General features: G+C 37.8%; 2 protein-coding genes across 6 annotated transcripts; one reads left to right on the forward strand and one right to left on the reverse strand.

Annotated features, from left to right (window-relative positions):
* LOC147487309 (Galactose oxidase/kelch repeat superfamily protein) lies at positions 1-6341 on the forward strand. 5 transcript variants are annotated; one of them, XM_086575284.1, is made up of 15 exons: positions 1-138; positions 218-317; positions 395-472; positions 556-660; positions 763-829; positions 922-983; positions 1128-1267; positions 1354-1480; positions 2088-2202; positions 2314-2402; positions 3243-3326; positions 4373-4699; positions 4777-4836; positions 4979-5199; positions 5296-5558. In XM_086575284.1, exons 2-14 carry the CDS (start codon positions 219-221, stop codon positions 5162-5164), a joined length of 1539 nt encoding a protein of 512 aa, XP_086431410.1. In that variant the 5' UTR covers positions 1-138; position 218; the 3' UTR covers positions 5165-5199; positions 5296-5558. The 5 variants fall into 5 exon arrangements, with proteins under 5 accessions (XP_086431410.1, XP_086431409.1, XP_086431408.1 ...); XM_086575283.1 differs by having other exon boundaries at positions 10-143; positions 4979-5558; XM_086575282.1 differs by lacking the exons at positions 1-138; positions 5296-5558 and adding an exon at positions 5861-6341 and having other exon boundaries at positions 210-317.
* A 229-nt stretch (positions 6342-6570) lies between these two features.
* LOC147487310 (beta-phenylalanine coenzyme A ligase-like) lies at positions 6571-9060 on the reverse strand. The gene is made up of 4 exons (XM_086575278.1): positions 7449-9060; positions 7188-7255; positions 6997-7099; positions 6571-6843 (listed from the first exon to the last, which is right to left on the reverse strand). The coding sequence occupies exons 1-4, from the start codon at positions 8856-8858 to the stop codon at positions 6721-6723; spliced, it is 1704 nt and encodes a 567-aa protein (XP_086431404.1). The 5' UTR covers positions 8859-9060; the 3' UTR covers positions 6571-6720.
* Between the last annotated feature and the right edge of the window lie 12516 nt (positions 9061-21576).

Here is a 21576-nt window from a genome sequence, read left to right on the forward strand (position 1 = left end):
GTGTATCGCACGTGTCAACGTAAACTTGTTTGCAAAATGACTCAAAGTGAAGTCAAACGTGTTAACTTGATTACTTAAACACACGTACTCTTTTGTCTCATCATAGTACCAACAGTTGATAGATAGATTGGATCATAGGTCAGGTCAGTTTGCCCATTTTGAATTTACATATATATATATATAATTCGTAATTTGATGTTTGAAACTGAATGGACAGTATGCAAGAATCAGATATTAATAATTGGCTGTCAGAATTGGAATATGACCAATGGGCAGCAGTCCCCGTGTCTGGTTCACGCCCATCGGCTCGCTACAAGGTCTGCTTCCTCAAACTATTGTCAATTCACCTTTTCATTGAGGAATCTCATGTGTTGTTGTTGTTTAATATTTGTAGCATGCAGCAGCAGTGGCTGATGGAAAACTTTATATTGTTGGAGGGAGTCGTAATGGACGGAACCTATCTGATCTTCAGGTATATACATTTCTATATTGAGTTTTATATATGATTATTTTAAGTTTATTCTGGGCAATTGTAATGTTGGGCTGAAACTGCAGATGTTTGATATTAGAACTTTCTCATGGTCTACTCTAAAGCTAAATGCCGGTTCATACTCTGATAGTGTAGTTGAACTACTTCCTGCCACTTCAGGTCACAGGCTGGTAAAAGTTTCCAATGCATGACCATTTTTATTTTTTTCATTTTACCTATGTTAATATATTAAATCCATAAGTTACCTGACAATTGTACTATGTTTATGATAGGTTAATTGGGGAAGCAAGCTTTTTCTTCTTGGTGGACATTCAAAGGATTCTCTTGATTCTGTTACGGGTGTGTTTTTCTTTCGATAGTTACTTGTGATATCTTTGAGGCTGCCTCTAGTTTTTTGTGATTCTTATACCATGTCGTTGGACTTCTTGTAGTTCGAACAATTGATTTAGAAAATTACCAGTGCCATGTTGTAGAGACCTCTGGAAAAGTTCCGGTAAGTTACTTGAATGGTTTGGGTGTACCATACCCTTTCTCTTGTAGCATTGGTGCTGAAGGTTTATGCATTTTTGTTTTTTTCCTGTGAGTTGAAGTTGATACTTATGGTGCTCCAAAATGTTATGCATGTGAGGCCTTTCAGATATCTCGTGCAGGGCAATCTGTAACATTGGTGGGCTCTAGATTGATAATGTTTGGTGGAGAACATACCAGTAGAAAGCTACTGAATGATATTCATATTCTTGATCTTGAGACCATGACATGGGATGTGCTAGAAACCCTGTAAGTACATATGCTTTTATATGTCTTACATCAGTATTACTTGCTCTTTCAGAAGAGCTTTTAATACTTCTCTTCTGCTGCGCCAGACACTCTCCTCCGGTGCCGAGATTTGATCACACGGCAGCAGTACATGCGGAACGCTACCTTCTAATATTTGGCGGTTGCTCTCATTCAACCTGTTTCAATGATCTTCACATACTAGATTTGCAAACAGTATGTGTTTCATCTTGTAGTTCATTTCTAATTTGGTAAATGAATTATGTATTCACATTTCGGTATTTATTAGTAGCATGTGGGTTTCCTATAGGGGGGTCTTTTGTGGAGAGTTCTTTCCACATGATATGTTGGAGAGTGTGGCTTAAAAGAAATAATAGATTATTTAAAGAGAAGGGCAAGAGCCATTTGGTCGTGTTCTTAGTAGTATCAAGACAATTGTTTGGAATTGGGTTTCCGTTGATCCCACTAAGAGGGGCATTTTCCGTAATGATGTCATGTTTAGGTAGAAAGACCTTCTATTGGCTACTCTATAATGTAATCTCTTGGTTCTTAGGTGTTCTTCTCTATCACACTACATTCTATTTAGTAAAAATTTTGTTTTACCTGGTAAAAATATAAAATTATTAGCATTTAGGTTTATATCTTATAAGGCTTGTTGAGGATTTATTTCTTTTATTTTTATCTTTTCTATAGTAATTTTAACATTTTGTTAGATTATTACTATGGTCTTAGATCTCAAGCTGTCTTGTCGGTTTCAAGTTTTGAATATGTTCCTGACTTGTTACTTCGATCTTCTAATTGATAAGTGTCTTTACTTTTGCAGAAGGAGTGGTCCCAACCACACACTCAGGGTGAGGTTGTCACTCCTAGGGCAGGTCATGCTGGTATTACCATAGACGGAAACTGGTATTTAGTTGGTGGTGGAGATAACAGAAGTGGTATGAGGAACATTGTGAACACCAAGTCCTTAATGTTGTTCTTAGACATAATTTATATTCAACATTTTATATGTAGGTCCATTAATCAATATACTACTGATTCTTGCACAGGTGCTTCGGACACGCTTGTGTTGAACACGTCTAAGCTTGTTTGGTCAGTGTTGACGAATGTGAAGGAACGGGATCCACTTGCCAGTGAGGTTGCATTCTTTTGCTCACCACATGCTTTGTCCAGTCAAAGTCGATTTCTTGTTTTGGTGCTCTGGGGGACATACTAAGATCTACCATTGCTAAGTTCATTGTTTTGTTTGTTAAACACCGTATAATTATCTGGACAGCCAACAAAATTACTGACACTTGACTGTAATTTTGAGTAAAATATAGGTATTTATGAACAAATTCACATTTGGACTGTTGGTTTCCAGTTGTGAGTAGTATGAAGTATGAAGTGACATCAATTAGTGCCTTGGCATTCTTTCATCAATTTGTAGCTAGTTACACACCCTCTCTTCATTCTATCTCAACCAGAAAATATAGTTACACAACCTCTAGAAAGCTTTCTGCAACATCAAACCACATTGTGTACTACTTGACGTATATCTCACTAGAGAAATTGGTCCCTTAACGCTGAAGTGCCGAACATGTAATCCATTATTCTGAAACCTTATGAGCTCGACCACTTCCTATGATTGAGTTCATCTGCTCTCATGATCGATTCAACTTTATTCTCTGTTTTTTTTTTAATCCTTTTACACAACCTTTTATGCCTGGAAGGTCACACTCAAGAACGGATTGAACACTGTTTATGATGAAAATTAGTTTACTAGAACTTCACATCATTCTAAAGTTCTGTGTTGGGATGCTTCGTAGAATGTGTAACAACTTTTGGCTACATTCTTACACAACTAATATTATGCGCCCACCTCATTCTTAATGTGATTAATTTTGTAACACGTTTTCTTGGTCAAACACAGAGTTGACTTCCAATATGCACATACACACATTTAATAGAAACTTAATTCTTAATGTTGATGTTGTAGGGACTTAGTCTTTGCTCCACGGCAGTAGATGGAGAGAACCTTCTGATTGCATTTGGTGGATACTATGGTAAATATAACAATGAGGTATGTTCTCCCACAGATGGATATACTTTGAGAGTTTTATTGTTGCTGCATATTACTTTTTTTAACATGCCTATTTGAGTCCTCTTATGCTCTTGTTTTTTGTATATTTTAAGCACTTCAGTGCAGAAAAGCTGTGTAAGAAGGATCTTTTCTTTAGGAATTTTCTAATATTGCACATGTCAAACACATGTTGACACGCTTTTTTCTGGGTTGTTCGTGGGACCGTGTCTTTCTTTCATAGCATCAAGTATATTACTAGCTCATATCTCTTAGAGCTTGTTAGTGGATATTGGCAGATGATACGACACTGACAGTTCCATCAAAGTGGTTATGTACTTATGTGAGTCTTTCATTCGAATTGTTGCCATTTCTTTTTGCACATCTTAGTCGTGTTTTTAGGAGTAACTAGATAAGCATTGCAAACAAAATGTTGTGTGTTCCTCCTATATTATGAAGATGAATGTCTATACTTACATGAGCTAATTCAGTTGCAGTGTATTTGTTGCGGACTCTTCTATGGTGTGTTTACTATTACTGCTTTGAGTATCATTATTTTTCAGTTCTAAGTTTTATATTAGGTATTAGAATCTTTAGATAGTCTTCCTATAGTCCTATATGTGATTGATAAAATCGTAGCTGCAATTGGACTCTCTCCTTTAGTAACATACTCCATCCATCTCCATGCAACAGTAGAGAAGTGATGTTTGGTCGCAATTAAAGTCATAGTCATTTGCACATTATTATATGTCTAATTAGCTGCAAAAAATCGAGAATATAAATTTAAAATTCGTCTGAAGGCATAGAGCATTCACGATGATTTTCTTTCCACGATCTCTTTTTGAGCATTCTATGCTACAAACATTCAAGACCTTGAGCCCAACCTCCCAAGTCTTGACCGGTAGCCGCTGGACTGGGCTCCTTTCCTTGTTAAGATGTCTTATTTATTCGCAATTCCTGCAAGTTTGTGTATTGAAACTTGGGGAACATTTTGTACCAAAGTTTGATGTGCTGATCACTGACTCTTACTCTGGATGCCACACAAATAGGTATTTGTCTTGAGACCTAAACCGAGTTATTCATCACGGCCTAAGATTTTCCAGTCACCTGCCGCAGCTGCTGCAGCAGCATCCGTTACTGCTGCATATGCCTTAAATAGCAAGGGTGAAAAGAAGTTAGAACTCACGAACATTGAAAATGAGACATTCAAGGGAGTGCAAAATGGAAGCTCCCAACAAGGCTTAACAGTTGATGTAAATGCCATTGCAGCAGATAAAACCAAATTGGAGTTATCGCTCTCAGAAGTCAGAACAGAAAACGTGAAGCTTAAAGGAACTCTAAATGAGATGAATGAGACCCATGATGAGTTGTCCAAGGTATATCTTGTGTAAAACAAATGTCATTCCTTAGCATTTATGTTAGATTTTCTCATTTTTAAATACTTTTCTTGAAGGAACTACTCTCAGTCAGAGGTCAACTGACAGCTGAGATGTCAAGATGCTTTAAACTGGAGGTTCTCGTCTTCTTCATTTTTTTTCTTTCTTTTCGAATATTTGGTTGTTTTTCTTTCTTTTTAATTATTGATATTCATTGATTATTATTACTATTATTATTTATTTGAGGATCATTAGGGAACTATTGGAATGTGTTTCTAGGTACAAATTGCCAATTTACAGAAAAGCCTAGAGTCCTTGCAGTCCATTGAGGATGAACTTAAGGTACTCAGAAAACAGAGATCTGCTTTGGAAGAAGATATGGACTTTGGTGCGGCTGGGGATCCCCAAAGGCAAAATCCGGGTGGTGTTTGGCAGTGGATTGGTGGCAGCACACACAACTCGTAAAACTTCTGAGGTTTGAAAACTGATACGAAAAAGAGGTATGCAATAATATGCTCAATTGGATCAGTGTAAACTTACTACAGGCTTGCAGTCATAGTTATTACTACATGAATGACATGGTTTTGTTTTAGCAGAACTAAACCAGTCCTCATTCAGAAAATGAGTCTTCTTTGTTTACCCAGTCTGCATGCACCTGCATGCACAAAGAAATTTCTTGGAAACAGATGCGACAATCATTCTTCTGTTATATTTGTATCATCAAACTATCTTTTTCTGTTAAATGGTCTTTAGACCCCAATTAATTAATTTTTTTTTGTAGAATCAGCACTCTGAATTTCATGTTAAAAATGTTTCAGCTGTAGTAGAACCACAATATATAATGTCACATTTTCTAGTACATTGTTCAGCTTGTGATGAAGTGTGGCCCTAAAACTATTTACCAGCATAACTTAGTTATTATTTATAGCGGTACTGTGAGTCTATGATTTGCCAAACAGACAGTAATAATACCAGTCAAAAGTCCAAACTATCAGATACTCGTAAAAAAGGTTTTGCGGTTTAGATCAGATTATTTGTAATTGCACAAATATGTACTTAGAAATGTGAGTTTTGATTATAGTGTAAAATTGATTAGGAAATACCATTATGTAGTGTGAACCTCTCACACTATGATATCTCATAAGATCATGTTTTATGCAGCTGATGGGCTTTGTTAGGGTTGAAATACATTGTGTTGTTTGTGTAGCAAATGCCTGAACGAGTTTAGAAACATTTGGCTTTTACACAGCAATAGGTCCCTACTCCCTAGATGTCCGACAAAGGCGGAAATTCATAGTTATCAGCTAAAGCAATGAGTTGTATTATAGAGGTCATAACCTTGGAATATGCTGCAAATCAGTGTGGCTTTGGGTGGATCCTCCGATCCAAAAGAGTCAGATCTCACTATCGCAGTATTGTTTGCACTAACGATGTTTGTTGATTTAGCCAAGGTGTGATAGGTTGACGAAGTCCAGGTGCAACTGTCGTCAACTTTCTATATCATTTTCAGGTTGCCCATTCAGCATGTATCAGTAGTCAGATTTCATGTATAAAAAATGCCTAGTTGGGCTTTATTCACCAGTTGCACATTCAGCATGTATCTAGTGATCTGATTTTTGTCTGACATTGCCCATTCAGCATGTATCGGTGGCCTGTTTTCCCTTCGGTTTTCAATTTTCAGTTAGGTTCAATACTTCACAGTCTCGGAGGGTTGCTGTATTTACCGTTTTAACACCATCAAACTAGATAGCTTATCCACCAAAACGTGACTGTCACGGTAAAGCATACTTCCTTTCAATGGAAAATTTGGTAATGCTAGAGCATCTCCACAAACTTTATACCTAGGCTATGAGCATCAAAAGATGATCGTAGAAAAAAATAACTGTAGTTTTAATATTTAATCATATTAACTGCTTCAGGCAATCAGGCTTCTAATCATTAAATAAGGCAACTGATAATGTGACGGGGGCTGATCCAACACAACAAACTTCTGATGATCCAAAACTCGTACACGAAAGAACTTACAACTTGGAGAGAGAGAGTTGAGTTTGGTTCACTAGCTGTTTTCTCAAAATTTTACCAGCAGCTGATCTTGGGATAGCATTAATAAATCCAACTTTTCTGACCTTTTTGTATGGAGCGACCTGAAAGTTTATCAACAATGAAGGAATATTAGAAGTGAAAGTAAACTTGGACGACGAAGTATAATTATTGGAAAACATGATTCAAGCATTCAAGCAATGATCAAAGGTAGAAGATCCAATAAGAGCTAGGTTGAAGGGACAAATACCACCTACCTGGCCTGCTATAAACTGAATGATTTGGTCTTCAGTGAGGTCAAAATCATTTGCGCGTACCACATAGGCCATTGGTATCTGCCCTGCTTCCTCGTCTTCAACCCTAAAAGTATATAAGAAATATATTTGATCAAAGCCACAGAGAGCGAGAGAGAGAGACGTTGGGGGCCTGGGGATTAACAGAAACTCACGGTATAACTGCTGCGTCAAGTATTTTGGGATGGCTCAGAAGTAGTGCTTCCAGTTCTGCCGGAGCCACCTGCAGGTGCGTTTAAGATGATATAAGCTCGTCTCATTGACTGATAAAAAGTTTTACTGGAAGTATTGCTTTGTGATTCAAACCAATGCAGTTATGAGTTAAGCTGGTTTTGATTCTAGTTGAGTTTGATTGATGTGGAAAATGCTTAATTCATTCACCTGTCACTGTGAAAAAATATACTTGTGTAGTTTACCTGGTAACCGTTGTGCTTAATCAGCTCCTTAATTCGATCAACAATGTACAGGCACCCATCTTGATCAAAATAACAAAGATCACCAGTATGAAGCCATCCCTCTGAATCTATCGTCGCTGCTGTGGCTTCATCATTGCCTAAGTATGACTTCATCACTGTTGGACTTTTTATCCAGAGTTCCCCTTCTCTGTAGGTTGGCAGTGGCAGCCCAGTCTCTACATCAATAACCTTGGCAGAAAAACTTGGGAGCAATTGCCCAACCGAGCCTGGAAGGGCCTTTGCCTGATCATGCAGGACAAAAAAACTTGTGGCACCGCAGCTCTCCGTCAATCCATATCCCTGCCTTAGCTCCACCCAGGGATACTTTTCCCGGAACTTCTCTGCCACCTCTTTACTCAAAGGTGCAGCTCCTGAAGTTACTCTCCTCAGTGAAGACAAGTCCCTGTTACTAGTGTACTTAACCAACCCAAGAATCACTGGAGGAACTGCTGGTATGTTACTAACTTGGTGCATTTTGATGGCGTCAAGCATAGCCTGGAAATCAAACTTCGGCATCAACACAATGGTGGCTCCCACACAAAACAACCCAAGGCCAAAGAATGCGAGTCCGTAGATGTGGAACATAGGAATGAAGCACAAGTACACATCGTCTTCCGACGATGTAACTTGAGCTGTCCACTTGAGAAGAGTCAAGATGGATATGAAGTTTTCATGAGTTAAGATGACACCTTTGCTTACACCTGTTGTACCTGAAGAGTATAGCACAGCTGCAGTTTCAGTCTGAAGGAATTGGACTTTTGGTGCTTGTAATGGATCACTTCCTTCAATGAGCTCCTCCACTGACAGTGAGTTTTCATCCGTGGAACGAGTAGTGATTAGTGTAGGCACGCCAGTAGGTACTAGTTTATGAACTTCTTCGGGTGCTGAAATGGCCAATTTAGTGCCAGAGTCTAGTACTTGTTTGGCAATTTCTGAGGCAGTGTTAAGAGGATTAGCCGTGGTAAGTACAGCTCCAATAGAGAGCACTGCTAAACAAATAGTCGGATATAAGAGCGAGTTAGGAGATAGGACGAACACCACATCATCCTTTCGTATCCCAACTCCGTGGTACAAGCCAGCAGCAAGGGACTTAATAGATTGCCGTAGTTGAGCATAGGTGATTTGTCTACTGGTGACGGAGTCTATTAGTGCAACTCGTGAGCCAGCATGGTCTGAATGTGGAAACTGAGACAGAACGAATGATGCAATATCAAGATCGGGACGAGTTGGAATTTGGTTATGTTCGCCGAGTTGAAGAAGTGAGTGGTAGATACCACGTCGAGAGCAGTACCCACTTCGCTGATCTTGTGATGGCTTCGTACCCCCAGACTCTACACCTTCATGGGCAATCCAACCGTCTTCAGTTGACATTTCTAGTAACCTCAGCCGTTTTCAATTCTATGTTGCAAGGATTCTAGCATACAACAATGCAGAATTTTTTGGTTCAGTTATATACTTGTTATATAGTATGATTTTCGCCTTTGTTATATCCGTTGCTTTAAAGTTTAAACACAATTATATTTTGAGTATATTGCTAAGAGAACGACTTCTGTATTTGGAACTTAGCCAAGTTGTGGCATCTTTGGCCTGTTTTTTGTGAAAGATCATTCCTACATTATGCCTGAAGTAATCTTCAAACATGTCACTGATGTTGCCAAGGCAAGATATTATATGCCATTGGAGTCAGCATCGAACTTTGATTAGACCCAATTAAAATGTAAAATGGTAGATAGGCACTAGGCAGATATAGCATATCTATGGGCCGGACTTGTAGGTACACCAAAAACTTGAAATGTGCATATGGACGTATACATTCTAAGCGTGACCTACGGAAAAGGACAACCTCAAAAGTCACATCGACGGTTCAGACGGGTTTAGAAAAAAGTCAAAAAGTCCGGCCGATTGTATATGCACAAGTATACAAATCATAATACGCATCAGTTTTCTTAAGTCGCACCCGCCTAGATCGGCGGATCTAGATCGATAGTGTGATGTCTAAGAACACGTTCTTCTCTAAGATCACACAACAAAAATGAATGAAGAGAACAGAATCAGAGAAGATGAAGTGAATATTTGTTCTATTAAAATGGCGATAACAGCTTACAATTTCTCTCTTTGTTCCTCTCTATTTCTCTCTCATCTTTTCTGATTTTTTAGATCATGAATGAATGAAAAATTGAATCCCTTTTCTGATGCTCTTCCAGTCTTTATATAGTGTCCTGATTTGGCTTGGACCCAGTCAATCTTTGACACGTGTCCCTTGCCTTTCTTTCTCGTTTCCCGCTTTCTACCTGCAACACAATTTAAACACCCACGAGATTTACTGAGATATTAACCTTTATGCCAATATCTCGAGTTTTAAAATACCGAAACGAACATGTTTATAGGTACGATATTTGCCCACTACATCGCCCCCTCTCAAAATTTTGAAATTTTCTTTGAAATTTCAACTTTTCGAAAAACAATTATACCAAATAACGGATATAAAAACTATCGGGCCCAAACAATCACCCAGTCCAAAATTTCAAAAATATAAATTTAAACCTCTTTAACTTCTTCAGTACGCTTTCTAAACACACAATCTCTTTAGCTTCTTTAATACGCCTCCAAACACCTAAAAAAAAAACTCTGGTTTTTTTCTTCTTCAACTTTTCAGAACTCATCCCTCTTGCAATCCATAAGGTATGCTCTTTCATCCTGGACTTTATTAACCTTTCTAACATATGCATTGATATACTTGCATTAGTAATAATAGATACGATATTTTATCTTAGCTTTAGTTGCTTACATCTGAATCCCTTAATTTTGCATGCCCGCGTGTGCTAATGCTTATGTAATGACATATATTACTACCCTGAACTTCAAAACATATAAAGTTTGAATCTTTTTATTCCTACCATTGTTTTTATCTTTTTGTTTGTTCTGGCTTTACTGTATCACAATATTTCCGACATTACTTTATTCCGATATAACTCTATTCATTTGTATCTCCCATGATTCAATTCTCATATCGACCTTGCCGATATTACAATATCATGCAGCTAATAACATTATAAATATTGAAGTGCCGATATTAAAAATACATTCGTCCTTCCTTCTTTGTGTATAGTCATTTCAATGGCCAGTGAAGATATCATCTCTGATGCTAGTCTCCCTTCTGAGAATACCATATCGGATAGCATTCTTTCTGACGATATAATTTCTGACGATAGACCTTTCAGTCAAAACTTTGCTTCGACTTCGAACAATAACTCTCAGCCCCATATTTCATGGGACCTATCTTACGTTGTAGAAAGTACTCCATGCCACCCTTTTGCAACCACTAACTCTAAATCTGAACGTGATACCATAGAAGATACCAGCCGATGGAGAACTGGTCTTTCCAGTTTCTTTATTAAACGAGCCAATCTATCTTTAGTTCAAACCACCTATCAAATTCCCTCTTCACTTTATCTACAACATTATGCTGGTAGTCAGGCTTTTACTCAATGCCAGAGCGGTACCAAGAATGGAATCATTATTACTGTTGGCCAACTCGTTGCTGGTCTGAGATTTCCTCTATCCACCCTTGATCGTGAAGTACTGAACCATTTAGACATTTCTCCTAGTTAGGGTACTGGTAACTTCTGGCGGCTGATGTTTGTATGTAGTTATTATAACAGCCACCTTTCTCCCGATACATATGCTACTGACTGTATTAGGTTATCCGATATTCTTATGCACTATAGATTCTGTGAAAAGATTATCGGATACTTTTATCCCAAAAAACATACCCATCGAAACATTAAGGGTATTCTTAGAAAAAACCGCAATAGCGACAAACAGTGGACCCAGTATCCTATTGTTGTTTTAGGTAACTGGGAAAGTTCCGATAGCCAAGCAAATCCCCCTTTGAAACATCAAGTCTTCAATCCCACAGGTATGTCCTCCTTTTCCTTTGTTTTCCTTCTTTAGCCCTCAGAACCCCTTATCTAATTTCACTCTCATTTGCGTCTTTTCAGTACTTCTACCTCATTTTGCCAAAGCTCGTGGTAATTCCGACAGAGTATTGAGGCTTTTAGAAGGAACTGAAGCTGATGTTGATATTAAAACGGGTGCCGATAAAGAAGGGAATCCCAAATTTACTGTTCATCTTCCCGATATCTCCCACTATCGGGCACCTCTTTACGTTCTCAAACATAGAGCTCTTCAAAAAATGGGTCAGTTTCCAACTCCCCCTCAATCTCCTTTAAACGATTCCTCAGACGATCTACCCTTTCTTATATCCTCATTTGCCTTGCACGAATTGCCTCCTAAACTTCCCAAAAGCTTATACGATTATCTAGATAACACTTGTACCATGACTCCCAATCTTTTCCCTGATATTAAAAAAAAAGTTTCTGATTTTTATGAATATCCGATATTGCAAAATATATTTAATCAGCATCTTTTATTGTACACAGATATGGCTCCTCGAATGCCGATGAATGCCAACGCTAGTCGTTATTTATCTGAGAAAGGGAAAAAGAAAACACCGAATCCCTCCTCCAAACCCCCTGCTGCTGATAAACAACCTGCTCCCCCTTCTATCCCTACCAATCCTCCTAATGTTCCTAAAAAATCACCCTCCCTCTGCATCCCAACCCAATACCACCATTCCCCCTCCAACTACTAATGTCTCTTCTAAAAAAAGAAAAACTCACTTATGGGGTGAAAGTAGTCTTCCCGATGGTCAAAACCTTAACTCCTTTTCGTCAGCCGATGCTCATGAAATTTTTAGACCTGAATTTTACCTTGCTGATGGCAGCCACATCCCTTTAAATGCCTCTCTTTTCGAAGATACTCATAAGACTGAATTAGGTGTTGCTTTAACTAGCAGCTCTATTCTTCCGAAAGACAAAATTGCTGCTCTCAACATTGACTCCTCTGAGCGGCTTACCGAGTTTTACGATAATATGGAGAAGGTACTTATATCTTGTCTTCTTTTATTTCATACCAATCTCGTCTTTTTACTTTGTACTTATCTACTTTGGATATTTTTATAGGCGAAAGCACTTGCCATGGCTCAATTTGATCTGCTTCATAAGCAAGAATGCGAAATCGGGCGCATTAGAAAAACTCTGACTACTCAGCGATTAGAATTCGACCGATTATCCCAAGAAAACAATGGCTTCCAAAAGGAAATTCGTCAACTGAAGGCTGCTATGAAGCAACAACCTGAGAAAGCTGAGAAAATGTTACCGGTCAAAGAGGCTGATCATGCCGAACTTGTGAAGAAAATGATTGATGATTTTGCTGCCGAAAGACAGAAAAGTGCAGAAGCCTCTGAAGCTGCCGATGCTAAATTCAATAACGTCATGGCAGCTGTTAATTCCCTTGGTGATAAGTTGGATATCTTCAAGCCTTTTGTTCCACGTAACATCCTTATGGAGAACAATATGCTTTCGGATGATGAAGATGGAGATACAACTAATGTGGCTGATACCACCTTACAGCTTCCACCTGATGCTATTCAACCTACTGAGGCTACCTTATCTGATGTTGATGCACTTCTGAATAATCCTCTTTAAACTATCCTCTTTTTGCTCCAAAGTTGTAATTTGCTAACACTATATAGTTCTTGACTATTCTAAATTCTTAGTTCCATTGATCTTTTGTTTTGATACTTCACCATTATTTGAAATTTTCCCCTACTTGTATTATATCGGCAATACTTAGAACTATATCAGAAAGAAAATACAATTTTCGATATCCTCAACTAAAATAATAGTATCAGCGATCTTAGAATTAAATCAGAAAGAAAATACAATTTTCGATATCCTCAACTAAAATAATAGTATTGGCGATACTTAGAATTAAATCAGAAAGAAAATACAATTTTCGATATCCTTAACTAAAATAATAGTATCGGCGATACTTAGAATTAAATCAGAAATAAAATACAATTTTCGATATCCTCAACTAAAATAATAGTATCGGCGATACTTAGAATTAAACCAGTCTGCCATACCTTTATTATCAAATGATCTTCCATGGCTCCCCCTTTACGGATATCTTGCTTGATAGCTATGATCTTTTTATGCTTGATATCTGCCCCTGTTTTTGACATCAGGATTTTTTTTTTTTTTTTTTTTACCAATACGCCTGAAATCAACATTTGTGCCAATCCCAGAACTTTCTTATGCCTGATATCTGCCACTATTTTTGATATCAGGTCTTTTTGACAATACGCCTGAAATCAACATTTCTGTCAATCCCAGGACTTTCTTATGCCTGATATCTGCCACTGTTTTTGATATCAGGTCTTTTTGACAATATGCCTGAAATCAACATTTCTGCCAATCCCAGGACTTTCTTATGCCTGATATCTGCTACTGTTTTTGATATCAGGTCTTTTTGACAATATGCCCGATATCAACACGTCTGCCAATATTAGGACTTCTTATACCTAATATCAACATTTTTGTCAATATTAGGACTTTTGACAATATGTCTGATACCAACACGTCTATTGATATCAGGACTTCTTACGCCTAATGTCAACATTTCTATCGACATCAAGACTTCTTATGCCTGATATCTGTCATTATTTCTGACATCAGGACTTTTTGCCGATATGCCTGATATCAATATTCTATCGGTACCAGAACTTTTTATGCCTGATATCTGCCTCTATTTCTGATATCATGACTTTTTGACAATATGCCTTATATTAACATTTCTGTCAATATCAGGACTTTTTATGCCTGATATCTGCCTCTGTTTCTGATATCATGACTTTTTGACAATATGCATGATATCAATATTGCTACCAATATCAGGACTTTTTATGCCTGATATCTGCCTCTGTTTCTGATATCAGGACTTTTTGACAATATGCCTGATATCAATATTGCTACCAATATTAGGACTTTTTGACAATATGCCTGATATCAATATTTCTATCGATACCCGGATTTTTACCATATGCTAACACCATATATATTTATATATATAACAAAAAAAATGAAATTTTAAACTTGAATCCCTTTATATTGAATTGAAAATTCATGATACACATCTTAATTGCTCATGAAATTTGATAGAAATACCTTTACATTATTGATAGAATACCTTCAGATTACTAACATTTTGAGGTTTTGCTAACAATTCACCATCAGCTTTCTTTAGATAATATGCTCCATTTACTCCCACTTTGTGGACAATGTATGGACCTTCCCAATTCACCGATAACTTCCCAGCTCCTTTTTCTTTTGTCACCTGTGTAACCTCTTTCAGCACCAGGTCACCTTCTTGGAAACTTCTTTCTTTTACTTTCTTATTAAATGTTTTTCTGAGCTGCCTATGATAAGAATCAAGCCTCATTCTTGCTTGCTCCCTTCTTTCTTCTAAATTTAAGATCTCTGTCTGCATCTCCTAATCATTCAATCCTTTTTCTACAAGCATTGTCCTTGATGTCGACACTACCATCTCAGCTGGAGTTACAGCTTCAATCCCATAAGCTAACGTAAATGGTGATTCTCCTACTGCTACTCTAGGGGTTGTTCTGTATGCCCACAACACACTATTTAACTCATCAACCCACAAGATTTTCTTATCTTCCAGCTTCTTTTTGATGTTGTCCATAATGGTCTTATTCGTTGCTTCTGCCTGCCCATTTCCTTGAACATAATAAGGTGCCGATGTAAAGTGCTTGATCTGATACGATTCTAAAAAATCTTTCACTTTTCCCCCAATGAATTGAGGTCCAATATCCGATATAATAGCATGCGGCAACCCATATCGGCAAACCACCCTTTCAAACAAAAACCCAATAATGTCCTGCTCCTTGACATGTTGCAAAGCTATCGCTTCTACCCACTTAGTGAAGTAGTCAGTTACTGCTAAGATGAATCTCTTCTTTCCTCTTCCAGGTACGAGAGGCCCTACAATGTCCATCCCCCATAACGCGAACGGCCATGGGTTCGAAACACAGTGTAATTCCTCTACTGGCACATGAATGGCATGTCCATGTTTCTGACACTGACTACACTTTTTTGCATATCGCATAAATCTCCTCTCATTTGTGGCCAAAAATACCCCTGCCTTGTAATCTTACAAGCCAACGATCTTCCTGCCGAATGATTGCCACATTCTCCTTCATGCATTTCTGCAATAATTTTCTGAGAATCTTCTGCCAATACACATTTTAAATGTAGTCCCCCTGGATTTTTCTAATATAACTGATCATCTATTAGTAGATATCTTTCAGCTCCTCTTTTTATCCTTCTAGCCCCATTCTTATCTGGTGGCAACATTCCCTGTGATAGAAATAGCACATAATTGCTCATCCATGATGCCCCCAGTATATCTATTTCCATTATCTCTGTGTGCCTTATATTAATACTCGGAATTTGCTGAACCCCTATATGCAACAATCGCCCTTCCTCATTTTCGAGCATTGCAGCCACATATGCCAATGCATCAGCATGTTGGTTCTCACCCCTATCGAGATAGAACCGACATGCTGAAAAACAATATTCCTGAAATCCTTGAACTTCATCCTCACCAAATTTAGATAATCTATCATGTTATCACATTTTGCTGCATACCCTCCATTGATCTGGCTTACCACCAACTGCGAATCACTGAAAACCGATAAGTCTTTGACATTCAACGATTTAGCCATCTCCAAACCTGTTATTAGAGCCTCATACTCAGCTTCATTATTAGAAGCGTGAAAACCTAACGTAACTGTTGTCTCGAGTCTTTGGTTTTCTGGAGTTATCAGCACAGCGCCGATACCACATCCCTTTTGCCCTGATGACCCATCTACAAAAAGTCTACATCCATTTGTTCCTACCCAGGGATCATCCTCATCCATTGCATTATCACTCTCTTGTACCAATAAAAGATTCTCTTCTTCAGCTTTTCATTCTTCATCTTCAGCAGGAAAATTTGCTAAGAAGTCAGCCAAAACTTGGCTTTTCTTCGATATTCTATTTTTATATTCAATCTCAAACTCATCAATAAGAACCGACCACTTCGCCATTCTTCCCGACTTAGCTGTCTTAGCTAAAGTTTGCTTCAAAGGAAGATTTGTCACTACTACTACTGAATGGGACTGAAAATAAGGCTTTAACCTTTGAGTAGAATATAAGAGAGCTAATGCATATTTTTCTAACATTGAGTATCGAGTTTCAACTTCAAGCATTGTTTTAGATTGAATATACACAGGCCGCTCAGCTCTGTCTTCCACTTTGACTAGTACTGAGCTTATAGCAAAATCCAAGATTGTGAGGTATAAGAACAGCGTATCGCCTTCTTCTGGTTTTATCAAAGTTGGTACTTCTTGCAGATACTTTTTTAACTCGGTGAATGTGAGTTCGCATTCGTCATCCCATACAAATTTTATATTCTTCTTCAACAGTTTGAATAAAGATTTACATCTATCAGAAGTTCGAGATATAAACTTATTCAACGCTGCAATTCTGCCTGTAAGCTTTTGAATATGCTTCCTTGTGCTGGGTAAAGGCATCTGTTGGATAGCTTGAATCTTATCTGGGTTAACATCAATTCCTCGCTTAGTGACAATATATCCGAGGAATTTTCCTGAACTTACCCCGAAAGTACATTTCTCAGGGTTAAGAATCATATTAAACTGTCGGAATATCACTGTATTCAAATCTTGAACATGGTTAGACGCCTTCTTTGATTTGAGACCATATCATCTATATATACTTCCACAATATATTTAATTAGATGTTTGAACATCTTTTCAACCAACCGTTGATATGTCGCCCCAGCATTTTTCAACCCGAATGGCATTCTAATGAAACAATAAAGACCCCCTTCAACAACGAATGATGTTTTCAATTGATCTAATATTGACATAACAATCTGAAAATACCCAAAATGACCATCACAAAAACTCAACAATTCGAATCCAGCTGTCCTATCCACCAGTTCATCAATTCTAGGCATCAGATAGTAATCCTTCGGGCATTGCTTATTAACATCTGTAAAATCCACACATATACGAACCTTGCCATTCTTTTTTGGAACAACCACAATGTTTGCAACCCATTCTGAATTATTGATCTCTTTAATGATTCCACATTCTAGCATTTTATGAATTTCATTTTGTGCTACTTGCGCGTACATCGGCCTAACCCTTCTATGACGTTGATGAACTGGGATTGCTCCTTCTCGTATATTCAATCTATGGGAACATATCTGAGGGTTAATACCAGGAAGATCAGCCATCAACCAAGCAAGTACATCTTTATTCTCCTTTAGAAACTCAATTAAATCACTCTTGATTTCTGAACTCAACTCTGTTCCAATGAAAGTGAAACAACTTTCATTGTTTTGTCCAATATTGATCTTCTACACTTCTTCCATTGTCTTACTTAGGATTATCTCAGGCTCTATCTTCGCTTCTGATGTAAACTGAACATCCTCCTGACGACTTTTACTATCGGACCTTGGAAATGAATTTTCCATTAATTGCTATTTGGCGACTTCCGAGATGCCCCCAGTTTCTACTTGCTTTTCTTTCATCATACCTTTCATAGTAACAAAATTGCACTTCTTGGATTCCGACTGGTCTCCTCTTATCTCATGTGGCCCATATACTGTCAGAAATCTGATAACTTGATAAAAAGTGCTCGGAACTGCTCTCATAGCATGTATCCATTTCCTTCCCAAAATAGCATTGTGATCTGAATGATGCTTTATGACTATGAACTTAGTCATAATGGTCTGTGGGCCTGCCCTTACTGGCAATTTGATTTCTCCCGTTGGTCTTGTTGAGGTTCCATTAAAACCATACAAATTGAACTGTGGTTATGTTAAATGGGATTCATCAAATCCGATACTGGTATATGCTTTCCAAAATAAAATATTGACAGAACTGCCACAATCGACCAATATCTTTTGGACATCATACCCTGATATCCTTAAAGTGATTAGCAAAGCATTGTCATGAGGTAACATTACCTTCGATAGATCGTCGGGTACAAACATAATAGCTCCAGGTATATTTGCCGATATGAGAGCAGGATCTACTGGGATTGGTTCCACATTGACTTCCAACACCTCTTTGACCGTCGATATCTTTTGAATTTTGTCCCTTATGATCTTCTTCTGTGGAATAACTCCCTTATATATCATGTTAATCACCCCTAAAGGTTTATCATTCATCACCACCGCCACCTCTGGTCTGGCATCAGCTCTAAACTCCCTGAGCTTTCCATCTCTCATTAATCGATCCACTTCCCTCAACAATTGAAGACATTTGTTTGTCTCATGATTCTTCACCTTATGAAAATTACAGAAAGGTTTATCTTCTATCTCCCGAGGTTTATGAGTCAGATGTTGGAAATAAGGCTTTTTCCCTACCCTTCTCAAAATGTCTTCTAATGTAGTATTAATAGCGATATAATTGGATGGGTCCAACTCCTCTCTTAATGATCTTTCGAACTTCTTCTTTTGTGAAGATTGACCGTCAGCTTCTGAGTAAGAATTATTCGCCTTTCGCTTTTCGGATTTATGATGGGTCTCTTCTTTTGCTGAATTGCTTGCCTCAGATACTTGCAACATAGGTTGAACTAAAGCTGATAGAATACCTTCTTCAACTTGCACGTCTTTCTCAGCTTTATCATATAGCTCTCTCAGAGTCTTAATCTCCTTTCGAAGCATATACTTGTGCATATCGGATGCAGGAATGAGCCCTGTCTGAAAGGCCATTACTGCCGTCATTTCAGACTTATCCAAATGTTCTACTAGTTGCGCCTCTGCCTTGAATCGTGATAAGAATCCTTTTAGAGATTCCTTCTTTCCCTGCTTTAATTGGAACAAAGCCGATACCTGCTTCGGTTTCACTCGCTGATGCCCATAGTTGGTCAGAAATTTTTCTTCAATCTCCCTATAACTTGATATTGAACCCTCTTGTAAAGAACAGAACCACTTCAACGCCTTTCCCTTTAAACTTGAAGAAAAAGATTTGCATAACAATGAATCCAAAAATGCAGTTCCCTTATATATCGAAAACTGATGCCGATATGCGAAAAGATGGTCCATCGGATCTGACGATCCATCATATTGTGTGAACTTAGGTAACTTAAACTTCGGCGGAACAGGCATCAACTCAATACTTTGATGTATCGGATTTCTATTCACATCATCCACTAACTTTCTTATTGATGATAAAGTCTTCTCGAGCCCTTGATTTCCCAGTTGCTTTATCATCATTTCTTGTATCATCTCCTTTGTGATAGGTTGTGGTATCGAAATTTCCGATATTGGAGATACTTTAGCAACTCTTTCCTTTCTTTTTTATTCCTTTCCAGTATAATGACTACCCGACTTCGAACTACATTCCTCCTCGTCTTCCTCATGAAGATCTCTTACTGCATTACTTAGACCTCCTTTCTTCATCTCTTGGTTCTCTTTAAGTAAAACAGCATTCAGTCTTTTCACCACTTTCAATCTTTTCAATACTTCCTGAAGTGAAACTTCACCCTCAATATTTTCTTCCTGTAACCTCCAACTTACAGAAGTTCTTGTATTCCTTGTATGTGATTGATTATCGTTATCAATTCGCTTGCTATTTGCTTTCTTCCTGGGAGCCATTATAATCCACTTCTCACTCCTTTTTCACACTTCTTTCACTCAAATTCAAAGAAACACTTCGGATTCTTGATTGAAGAAAAAGAAAAGCAAAGTTTTTCTTGTCTTTGATGCACAGACGGCGCCAATGTGATGTCTAAGAACACGTTCTTACTTATGCTCTAAGATCACACAACAAAAATGAATGAAGGGAAAAGAATCAAAGAAGATGAAGTGAATATTTGTTCTATTAAAATGGCGATAACAGTTTACAATTTCTCTCTTTGTTCCTCTCTATTTCTCTCTCCTCTTTTCTGATTTTTTGGATCATGAATGAATGAAAAATTGAATCCCTTTTCTGATGCTCTTCCAGTCTTTATATAGTGTCCTGATTTGGCTTGGACCCAGTCAATCTTTGACACGTGTCCCTTGCCTTTCTTTCTCGTTTCCCGCTTTCTACCTGCAATACAATTTAAACACCCACGAGATTTACCGAGATATTGGCCTTTATGCCAATATCTCGAGTTTTAAAATACCGAAACGAACATGTTTATAGGTACGATATTTGCCCACTACAGATAGTTAGCATGGTTTCTTTGGATTCTAATTGTAAATCGTAATTATATAGGAGAGACTCATCTATTTATTTTTTTAAAACAAAATGGGAGATAATTATGTTATTTAAGTGATATTAGAGAGATTCTTTTAAATTATCAATAATAAAATAGGACTTATTTTAATTTTCAATGGGGAAAATAGGGATAATTATTTAATTTAAGTGACATTAGATAGGTGTTTCTAAATTATTAATACAAAAGGGACCTTGTTCAAATTATATTAATAAAAGTGGGACTTAAATTTAGTGAAGGAGGTGTTTCTAAATTAAGTAAATAAGGAGATCTTAAATTGCCTTCTCGATATTGGAAAGGGTATTCCGGAAGACCCGACTATCATATAGTGTAGATATTGGGGCTTTTTCTCGCCACAAAAGTCGCATATGTATTGACCCGACTTCTTTCAACAATTAGGGTGTGCTTGATAAAAATTCCCACCTAATTAATTGGGCAAATACTAGTGGAAAATATTAAATTTGCCTAGCAAATCTGGAAGTGGGAAAATAAGAAATCTTTTCTGTGGCAAATTTTATCCCAAAAAACAAGGCACGTGAGGGAAAATTTGTCAGGTCCTAAATTACATCCAAACAGCGCCAAATACTCTTTTAAGTGGAAAAATATTGATTTGTCAGCGGGAAAATGGGTTATTAAGCAAGTGTTGGAGTTATCCCTCACATTAGGAAGATGAGAGAAATCGGTTGACGTCTTCGTGGAGAAGCCTGAGCGCGCACGCACTCAGATTTGGCCTAAGCACCAAGCGCGCCCGCCCTCATGTTACTGGATTTTTAGTTCGAGGAAAAATCAAAGGGCGCGCTCGCTCGATTTTGCCTTCACAAGGGTGCGCCCGCGCTCATGTCTAATTTCGTAGTTTCTATTTTTGCTACAGTAACCGCGAGATTGAGGGT

This window comes from Coptis chinensis, chromosome 7, assembly GCF_015680905.1.
Source record: "Coptis chinensis isolate HL-2020 chromosome 7, ASM1568090v1, whole genome shotgun sequence".
Classification (NCBI taxonomy): domain Eukaryota; kingdom Viridiplantae; phylum Streptophyta; class Magnoliopsida; order Ranunculales; family Ranunculaceae; genus Coptis; species Coptis chinensis.